This window comes from Mirounga leonina, unplaced genomic scaffold (assembly GCF_011800145.1).
Source record: "Mirounga leonina isolate KUSES-001 unplaced genomic scaffold, KU_Mleo_1.0 Mir_127, whole genome shotgun sequence".
Classification (NCBI taxonomy): Eukaryota; Metazoa; Chordata; class Mammalia; order Carnivora; family Phocidae; genus Mirounga; species Mirounga leonina.
In genome coordinates this window covers 56,383,689-56,394,776 of record NW_023270316.1, presented here as the reverse complement: position 1 = coordinate 56,394,776, position 11,088 = coordinate 56,383,689, and the positions used below count along the sequence as shown (strand labels likewise).

General features: G+C 42.3%; 1 protein-coding gene across 9 annotated transcripts in view; it reads right to left on the bottom strand.

Moving 5' to 3' along the window:
- LRCH1 (leucine rich repeats and calponin homology domain containing 1) overlaps positions 1–11,088 on the bottom strand; it is a 191,689-nt gene that overhangs the window by 75,468 nt on the left and 105,133 nt on the right. For all 9 annotated transcript variants that reach the window (XM_035003377.1, XM_035003372.1, XM_035003370.1 and 6 more), the window contains one exon: positions 3,946–4,072. In XM_035003377.1, the coding sequence (XP_034859268.1) occupies positions 3,946–4,072 (127 nt within the window). The remainder of the gene's footprint in view (positions 1–3,945; positions 4,073–11,088) is intronic.

Here is an 11,088-nt window from a genome sequence, read left to right as displayed (position 1 = left end):
TAGAGTAGAGCAGAGTAGGAGAGGAGAGGAGAAGAGAGAATAGAAATAGAATAGAGTAGAGCAGAGTAGGAGAGGAGAGGAGAAGAAAGAATAGAAATTAGAAGAGAAGAGAAGAGAAGAGAAGAGAAGAGAAGAGAAGAGAAGAGAAGAGAAGAGAAGGGAAGAGAATAAACATTTGTTGCCTGCATTATCTTCCCATCAAACAGTGCTGGGTGAGGGTGTTTCAGCTCAGGCCACAAGTCAGCTACAACACAGCGACCTTCACACACCGCCTCTCTATCTTGGATTTTTTCATTTGTAAGATGTCAAGAGCTTGGACCAGATGCTTTTAGAACCCCTATGGCTCTAACATTCTAGGATTCAAGGATTCAACAGTGATTGCTGGTGGAGAAAAGACACCAGAGCCAGTTGATGACAGTGCTAATAAGGAGTTAGTCAACACTAAACAGTTAGTGTATCGAAGAGGCAGGGCAGCCTTTGCTAGAGCTGGGCTCTGGACAGGGTGCCTAAGAGAAGTTCAAGGGGTCCCTTACAGCCACCCCACAGCTTGGGGGTCCCAGGGCAGGAGACAGTGCTGTTCTGCCCTTGCTGCAGAGCCAGCCAGCCGCTGACGTGAGCACCTGAGAAAAGCCCTGCTCTGCTGAGGCGCCGGCTCCAGGCTCAGCACACGGGCTACTCATCACAGAGGAGCTGGTCTGCAGGCCCGGCAGCGCAGCGGATGCGGGGCATGCTGTCGGCTTAAGCCCAGGTTGCGGGGGACAGAAACGTGGCCCGGCTGCCAACAGGTTCCAGCAGACTGACCTCACTTGTGTGCCACCCAGCTGTGGGAGCCCAAGAAGCAGGAAAAGCCCACCCTGCGATTCATAATGTGTTAGTAAGACTTAATCCAAATTCTAGCAGACCTGGATTTTGTGGTTTATCAGACTCCTAAAAGAAGTATTTTTTAAAAGGGGCACCTGGGTGGCTCAGTTGGTTAAGCGACTGCCTTCAGCTCAGGTCATGATCCTGGAGTTCCGGGATCGAGTCCCGCATCGGGCTCCCTGCTCGGCGGGGAGTCTGCTTCTCCCTCTGACCCTCCTCCCTCTCATGCTCTCTGTCTCTCACTCTCTCTCAAATAAATAAATAAAATCTTTAAAAAAAAAAAGAAGAAGTATTTTTTAAAAAGGAAAAAATGTATATGACTAGTAGTTTTTTTTTTTATTTTTTAAAGATTTTATTTAATTATTTGAGAGAGCAAGAGCAGGGGGAGGAGCAGAGGGAGAAGCAGACTCCCCTACTGAACAAGGAGCCCGACTTGGGGCTCGATCCCAGGATCCTGAGATCGTGACTTGAGCCAAAGGCAGACGCTTTAATGACTGAGCCACCCAGGAGCCCCGGAAGTTTGCACTTCTTGATCCCATTCATCTATTTCACTCATCCACCTGCCCCCATCCCCTCCGGCAATTACCGGTTGTTCTCTGTTACTTATGAGTCTGTTTTTGGTTTGTTTTTTTCTATTTTTTTTTGGTTTCCACATATAAGTGAAACCATATGGCATGGGTCTTTCTCTGACTTATTTCATACCCTCTAGGTCCATCTATGCTGTCACAAATGACAAGATTTCATTCTTTCTTATGGCTGAGTAATATGCCGTGGTATATTTGTGTGTGTGTGTGTGTATGTGTATATATATATATACATATATATATTTGTGGGTGTGTGTGTGTGTATGTATATATATATATACATACACACACACACCCCCAACATCTTCTTTATCCATTCATCTATCGATGGACACTTGAGTTGTTTCCATATCTTGGCTATTGTAAATAATCCTGTAATCAACATAGGTATGCATGTATCTTTTCGAATTAGTGTTTTGGCATTTTTCGGGTAAATACCCAGTAGTGGAATTACCAGATCATATGGTAATCCTATTTTTAATTTTTTGAGGAATTTCCATACTGTTTTCCATAGTGGCTGCATGAATTGACATTCCCACCAACAGTGTGGGAAGATCCCCTTTTCTCCACATCCTTGCCAACACTTGTTATTTTTTGTCTTTTTAATACTAGCAATTCTGACTGGTGTGAGGTGTTATTGTGGTTCTGATTTGCATTTCCCTGATGATTAGTGATATTGAGCATCTTTCCTTGTGTCTGTTGGCCATCTGTATGTCTTCTTTGGAAAAACGTCTATTCAGGTCCTCTGTCCATTTTTTATTCAGAATTTTTTTTTTTTTTTTTTTTTTTGGTGTTGAGTTGTAGAAGTTCTTCATATATTTTGGATATTACCTCCTTATTGAATAAATAATTTGCAGATACATTCTCCCATTCATTAGGTTGCTTTTTTGTTTTGTTAATAGTTTCCTTTGCTGTGCAAAAGCTTTTTATTTTGGTGTAGCCTCGATAATTTATTTTTGCTTTTGTTTTCCCTTGTCTAAGGAGACATATCCATAAATATATCATTAAGGCTATTCGATGTCCAAGAGATTACTGCCTATGTTTTCTTTTAGGAGTTTCATAGTTTCAGATCTCACATTTATGTCTTTAATCCATTTTGAGTTTATTTTTGTGTATGATCTAAGAAAGTGGTCCAGTTTCATTCTTTTACATGTAGCTGTCTAGTTTTCCTAACACCATTAATTGAAAAGACTGTCTCTTCCCCATTGTATATTCTTGCCTCCTTTGTCATAGATAAACTGACCATTTAAGCATGGGTTTACTTCTGGACACTCTATCCTATTCCACTGATCTGCGTGTCTGTTTCTGTGCCAGTACCATACTGTTTTGTTTTTTTTTTAAAGATTTTATTTATTTATTTGAGAGAGAGAATGAGAGACAGAGAGCACGAGAGGGAAGCGGGTCAGAGGGAGAAGCAGACCCCCCGCTGAGCAGGGAGCCCGATGCGGGACTCGATCCCGGGACTCCAGGATCATGACCTGAGCTGAAAGCAGTCGCTTAACCAACTGAGCCACCCAGGCGCCCCCCATACTGTTTTGATTACCAAGCGTTGTCATGTATCTCGAAATCTGGGATTATGATACCTCTGGTTTTGTTCTTCTTTCTCAAGATTACTTAGCTATTTGAGAAGACCCCTGCATCTTTACAACCAATTCCAATTTTGGTGTGAGCTCATTGGAATGGGTTTCAGATACCACTATCACGTAAGTCCTGAAGAAGACACTCTTTCTTGACCTTTAATGCCTTTATACAGCAATAATGCATTTCTGTACTAAACCAAAGCTGATACAAATATGACATGGGTGCTGTCACTTTCCCAGCCAACTCCCCATGCAGACGTGATGAAGGGGTCACAGCACTCCCTATCTGGGCCTCACAAGTCATCACCATACTGTTCCACGTGGCCCCAAAGAAATTAACTGGAGTTGGCACACAAGAAAACAGTTATTGGCCATCGATGTTCTAGACTCAGGTGCACACTTACAAACCCATATCCACCCATCCACAGGGTTTGCTTTTTGTTTTTTTTGTTTTTTTTTTTCTTTGTCTCTGGGGATTTGGTCACATTTTAGAGTTCATCAATTTGGGGCAATGGTTACTAAAACCCTTACAGAATCAGAGCACTCTGTTCTTTCTGAATTAATTATTTATATTCATGAAGTATGGCCTACTTATTTGTACATTACTCTGCCAGTTTATCCGTAATTTGTCACAAATTTATATGCAATCTGAAAAAAAAAAATGATCTCACTACCACAGGATAACCTGCAAACTTCAGGAACTGTAAATCCTGCGAAGTTCAGGAAGTGTAAACTACCGGAAACCTGTCAATTGCAGGAACTGTGTCTGCCAGGGCAAAGCCAAGAGTGTTCTTCCCCCCACTTAATGTCTTTATCACACAGCCTCCCTGTCCAACTGCAGCAAAAAGTCTTTCTGACTACCTTGATAGACTAGGACTAGTAAACAAACAAAAAGGGCATCTTAAAAATCAGTAACATACCAACTCCATCAACTGTTTGAGCTGACCTATCTCTTCTGGCAGCGATCCAAGTTTGTTGTTACTTGCGATTAAGACTTTGAGAGGCAGACCACACAGGCAGGCAGGCAGGGCAGACAGCTGATTTCGACTGCAAAGACAATACCAGAACACAGGTGAACATACAACCTCATGCTGTTGCTGAATGGCTTGTGAGTCAGCAAGAAGAAAGGAGCAATCCGAGAAGATATTTTACAAATATAAAAGGTCCAGTAAAGTTTCTGCATTTGTCATAAATCCCAAGTACAGAAGATAATAAAATATATTTCTGAGAAAGGCAGAGGCCCCTGGGTGGCTCAGGCGCTTGGGTGTCTGACTCTTGATTTCGGCTCAGGTCCTGATCTCAGGGTCCTGGAATGGAGCTCAGCAGGGAGTCTGCTTCTCTTTCTCCCTCTCCCTCTGCCCCTCCCCTGACTCTGGCACGTGCTCTAAATAAATAAATAAATAAATGAATAAATAAATAAATAAATAAATAAATAAAATCTATATTAAAAAAAAAAGAAAGAAAGGCATAGGCAGTTCCGTGGGAAACAACTTTTTCCAGCACAAGGAACGCCATCAAACCCCTGCAGAAGCTGAGTCCTTGGCCAGCCAGGAGGCAGATGGGCATCGTGCCCTGTGCCACCAACAGCAACAGGAAGCTGGTGCCAACTCTTCTCTTCCTGACAATGTGAGCAGGAAGCTCAGCAAGGTCCAAGCACCATGAAGGCATCCTCCCGTCCATGTGAGTAGTGATGGGGAAGATCATTTTGCTGCAACTTATAAAAGCCCTCCAGCCTGATTTCCAACATTTTGATTCTGCTTCCTTTTGCTAACACAAGAGCCACTGTGGTTAAGGTCATTTTGGGTGTCTGCAAGGGAGCTAATTAAAAGAAGAAAAAAGCTGGGATGCCTGGGTGGCTCAGTCAGTTAAGCATCTGCCTTTGGCTCAGGTCATGATCCCAGGGTCCTGGGATTGAGCCCCGCATGGGGCTCCCTGCGCAGCAGGGAGTTCCCTCTCCATCTGCCCCTCCCTCAGCTCATGCTCTCTCTCGCTCTCGCTCTCTCTCAAATAAATAAATAAATAAAATCTTAAAAAAAATAAAAGAAAAAAAGTAAAGTTGGCCTTCTGGCAAAAGTGAAGCTGGAGCTCCGAAGGGTTCAGTTTTACAGAGTACCCAGAAAACTGCTCACATTCAGATTCACAGAGGACCCAAAAGTCTGCATCCAGGTCTCACTTCTGCTTTGCATGAAGAGGTTTTCTACTAAGAAGTGTCTGAACTTCCTATCATCAATGCTTAGTTTTTCTGAGAAATGGGAAAATAATGGATAATGAACCATGTTATGTATGTTAGCCATTTATTTCAAACTCCTCTCCCACAAAAAGCCCTTTCCCTGCCATCAAGTAAGGAGATAGATGGTTTTCAGTTTCCCTGCCTTTCTTTCCCCACCATTCTGCTGATGAAGCCAATGACCAGGCTGTGAAATATCTAAAAATCTATTTGTCAACTATTTAGAACTTCTTTTGTGTATGTGCACACATGTACGAAGCTTCCAAGGTTGTGGTACAGTGTGCATGTATTTATGGGCACACATAAATCAGTGTGTGTGAGAGGAAGGGACAGACAGCCTGAAAACACACCAAAATGTTATCAGTAGTCCTTTGAGGGGGATTAGGTACAATGAATGTCTTTTTATTTTCTTCCTTACACTTCGCTGAATTTTCCAAAATTCCTACAATGTGCTTTTATAATTAAGAAATAAATATCACGGGGCGCCTGGGTGGCTCAGTCCGTTAAATGTCCAACTCTTGGTTTCAGCTCAGGTCACGATCTCAGGTTTGTGGGATGGAGCCCTGCACGGGGCTCAGCGCTCAGCGGGGAGTCTGCTTCTCTTCCTCTGCACCCCCTACTTGCGTGCTTTCTCATGCGCTCTCTCTCGCTCGCTCTCTCTAAAATAAATAAATAAATCTTAAAAAAAGAAATAAATAACAGTATAAAAAGATAAACTTCATCTGCATACTGGTTACATGGGTGTTTCTATTTATGAAAATTCACTGAGATGTATAATTATGAGCTGCGTACTTTTCTGTATGTATTATATTTCAGTTAAAGGTTTTACTCCCCTACTTCCCCATATGAGGAGGTGGGAATCATATGGCTAAATAAAGGGCATCTCTAACTGATGGGCTGAGAAAGAGCAGGTGTTATGCTCTGGAAAGAACCTTTCTAGGGGCTCCTGAGTGGCTCAGTTGGTTAAGCGTCTGCCTTTGGCTCAGGTCATGATCCCAGGGTCCTGGGATCAAGCCTCTTGCTCAGTGGGGAGTCTGCTTTTCCCTCTCCCTCTGCCCCTCCCCCCTCACTCATGCTCTCTCCCTCTCTCAAATAAATAATAAAATCTTAAAAAAAAAAAGAACCTTTCTAATGTGGGTGCTCCCCTGTAACTACCCTGATAGCTCTTCTGCTCCAGGTACCCAATGCCTGGGTAATAGGGTTTTAGCAAGAAAAGATACAGTCAACCTTCCCTCCATTGCCCAGATCTGCAAAGAAAGCTATTTCCAGAAAGGAGCAGGAAAGAGAGAGGTTTCTCTAAGAGGGTCCAGCAGAGGGAGGGAGGAGACTGAAAGCCCTATGGGGGCAGAGGGGGTCCCTGGCACTGGAAGGACCAGCTGGCTCTTCATGTCCCCCTCGTTAGAGTAAGAGGTGAGAATAAGGGTGATGGGCATGCCCTGGCACTTTCTCCTGTCTCTGAGGGCAGTGGAAGGGGAATGAGGGCTACCAGCCTATCTTCCAGCCTCTGATATCCACCCACAGGAGCCCCGTGGGGCTATTCTGACTGGTTGACAGGGACTTTCTGGTGCTCTGATGAGAGAGCTTTCTCCAAGCTCCATAAAAAGCTCCTTAGACACTATCTCCGGAAAAGAGAATGAAGTTTACTAAAAGGTGGCAAGTAAATAACTTGGAATGTAATTTGTGGTTATAAAATATTTATTAATATGTAATTTCGTAAAGTGAGGATTGGTTACTTAAAATGTTAATAAGGCAAATTTTTTTTTTATTTTGAAGCCATATTTAAACTTCCTTTTGAAGAGAAAATTAGGAAACAAAGATTAGTATTTTCAAAAATTTCTACATTCCTGTTTTCATAGAATTAACAGTTCCAGTTGAAGATTCTTCCTGTGTTTCTTTGCTTGGAGACTCAGATTTAAACTATTCCCAGTCTCACCGTAATGCAGGCATCTCATCAGATTAACAGATATTGAACCAAGAGAGCACTTATCACACCATTTAAGCAACACAATGAAGGCTCTGCTCATTCAGAAGCACAGTATTAGATTACATGGGATTATGCTCATGGGAATTCTAGGACAGGTACTAATTTAAAATAAAATTTAAACAGTTAGTATTAATTTTAAACTTAAGCATAATTAAATGTAAGCACGATTTCTTTGATGGGGGTACAAGCTTTTTATGCTAAAATTGCTGATGGAATAGCCTGTTTCTGTATGCCCCACGACATACTGTGGTTAGTCACCTGTAGATAAATCCAGATGCCAGAACTTTAGTTATAATTCAGCATGCTACAGATCTGGGTCACATTTCTTCAATTTCATTGATCTAGTCTCTCGGGCTCGACTTCATATATTTTATCACAGGATGTTCCTGTATGACTTGTAATTTCCCCAATAGAAAAAGGAAATACACATGCACACAAAAACCCATTAGCTATCCAGCAAATATTTATAAAGAACAGGAGAAACTCCATTCCCTTTAATCCTCTACCCACTAAAGACCACATGGGCAGCCTGAGTTTTTTGAAACACTCATCTGGTAGCAATTTTTCTCAAGCAAATAAGTGCCTCAGGCCGCAAACAACTATCTTGCTCCCCACTTGTCTCCTGCTGGCCTCTGTGCTAAAAACGGGCCCTCTGCAGAAAGAGTGTTTAAAATAAGGCTGTATAGTGTCTGATAAGGTAAGGGCCAACATTTATTTTCAAATCTACCCAGGAAGATCCATCTGAAAGCAAAATTAAAAAAAAAATTTTTTTTAACTCACTCATTACAAAAGATTAAATTAGTCGGGGGGAAAAGGGCCACTCATTCAGAAGCAGAAATTACAGATCTGGTCATGGCAGCCTGAGCCTTCCTGCCCAGCATCTCTTGTCACTCTCCCTGCCCAGTCTGGGTGGAGGCTGATGGCACAGGGAGGGAGGAGGAGGGACGGGAAGGCCTTAGGTTTTTACCGGGCCGTGTTTATTGCTAATGCTTTCTCTTCCATCGTTCTCAACTGAATGATTCCCTACTAGATTTACTGGTCTATCTCCTCATGTCAAGATGAAACAAGACAGCTCAACATAATTTGAACACTTTTGATAGCTTTAGTTTACAGGATAAATTTCTCTTGGCTTCAAGTACCCACTACCCCTCACTTAATCTAATCCCTCAATTAAGGAATTTGCAAACCAAGTCACTTCCGTATGCTTTCACTGTTAGAGAGTCTTAATTTAATGTGTTTTGACGATGGCATTTGTTAATATCCATGTTTTCAGACTTAATGGTGGTATTTAACATTATTTGTTATTGGTTTTATCAGAAAGTTATCTTCCCTAAAGTATGTGATGATAAAAAAAAATTACTATAGGGGCGCCTGGGTGGCTCAGTCGTTAAGCGTCTGCCTTTGGCTCAGGTCATGATCCCAGGGTCCTGGGATCGAGTCCCGCATCGGGTTCCCTGCTCAGCGGGAAGCCTGCTTCTCCCTCTCCCACTCCCCCTGCTTGTGTTCCTGCTCTCGCTCTCTCTCTGTCAAATAAATAAATAAAATCTTTAAAAAAATAAAAAAAAAAATTACTATATTCTTAGATGTGATTTTATTATCAGGGTATCATATTTTTTTTTTGTTGTTCTACTGGAATAGTGAATGGGTTCTTTTTAGTGTATGGGTTCACGTAATAATTGAGGGTAGAACTCAGCAGAAAATTAATTTATAGGAAGACTTCTATAACATAGTCACCTATTCAGCTAGTGAAAAGGTCACCAACTGCGGACTTAGAAGGCCTGGTTTCAAATCTTGTCTCTGCCACAAACATTTAGTTTAGGTTTTGTTGTCCTTAAAACATACATAATAATACTTACCTAACATGAGACATGAGATTATGGATGCAAAAGTGCTCAGCCCAACATTAAATCTCTACATAAAGATGAAACCATACCCGACTGCTAATGTGGCAAAAGCAGTGGGGACGTGACCAAAAAGACAGTACGTGTGCTTAGCTCGGTTTTAGTTACTTATTTTATTTCCTAACTGCTAAAATTTCAGCCACTTTTAAAATATGGTTTCATGTTCCATTCATTGAAAACATATACCACTTAAACATAAAAATGAGGCGTGCGGGGTAGGACCAGGCTGGGCTCTACAATTTCAGGCTAATAGAAACCAAGGTAACTACGGCCGGTCTGAAAACCTAGCCTAGCACCTACAAGCACATGAACGACTTTCTCTCCCCTACCTTCTCCAAATGCCAGGTTCCTACTATGTCTCTGGGAAAACATGAATACCCAGGAGTCACCATCTTCATTTACTGTTTGGTTTCCAAAGAGTAACAGAAATAATGACATGAGATCATTAACCATCCCAAGCCTATTCAGAAAACGTCCCAGCTCACATCTAAAAAGCCACAGAGAAAGCAGGGCAGGTTTCATGGTGTGGACACCCCGGGCTCCCCCTCTATGGGTCTCGGCCCGGGGAAGGAGCAAACAAGTATGCAGTAGTTATTGCTCCTGTTTGTGTGAAGAGTTTGTCTGGGCTTGGTGTATGACGACCTCCAGTAAACAGCAGTTATTTTGCTTTAACCAACCAAGCAAGTTTCCTTTCAAAGGATACCTCACCTAATTTTGTGTTTATGCTGTTTTTTTCTTTTTTCTTTTTTGCATACCCTGTTCGCCTTTCATTCAAGGCAGAGTAACATTTTTATGGTTTTTTTTTTTTCTATTTTGCATATGACACTTGGCTGTTAATTGTCTTTACACACACACATCAGTGAACAATATCTATAGAGAACCATTTCCTTTTTCCTGCTGGCTCCATTCTGAAAAACCCACCAAGGCAAAATGTCTCACCCTCGCTTCCCCTGATGACAGAGTACTTCCCCTTATCGCCAGCCAGCCCCCTGCATTCCCACCATCAGCAGATGCCTGAGACACTTCCCAACAACCACCAGAGCCCTGCTTCAAGTTGCCTGGGATATGTTGGCGGACTGTAATGTTATAATACAAATTACATGAATATCATTTTCATCATCTTTTACACGCAATCTGCAAAGCAGTCATGAGATTGAGATTTCGGGCTTGCACAACATCTGGGCACTCACGCTGAAACTGAACTTTGAAAGCAGTTATGCTGTCTACAGCTTGAGGGTGGCCATCACCCGGAAACTTAAAATGTTTCAAGACCAGAAACACAGAATCATCCTTCCACCTAAATCGTGAACCGGTTGTGGAACACTATCCATTTCACATTCTACACACGTGAAGGCCATGTCTGGAGAAGCCAAAGGGTCAGCTTTAGAAAAGAGAACTAAAAGAGAGCAAGAAGCAAAAAGCAAGCGTCCACAGCAGCTCAGGATTCAGGCCAATGGCTGCACCAGCCGTTCTGCTGTGCATTTTCGCGTGCATACCTGCACCATATTTGGCCACTACAACTGAACCCGGTTCCCACAATAACAGCCTATCAGTCTCCTCCTAAGCATAAATAAAGCCTTGCTTAAAATACTCCACTCTTTTATACTCTCCACGGCCGGCAACCACCACGGCCGATGTCTGTAATTAGATTTCAAAGCGTAATTGTTGATAACTCGCCCCTTCTCAGTTCAGGGGCGAGTTATCCTTTTGGATATCCTTTCTTCTCAGAGCGCATCAATTCTAAAAGGACAAGGCTCTAAAAACTGTGACTTTAAATTTCCTCTTTAATAGTTTATCATGACCTTCCTTCACTCTAAAATGGAGCTAAGTGTTCAAAATCAAGGAAGCACTGGCTGCTCAAAGAGAACACAGTATCAGATGCCAGCAAGAATATTAATCTGCCAAACACCTCCAGAAGGAAGAATGTAGATTTGGGGTTTTAAGTATTAAG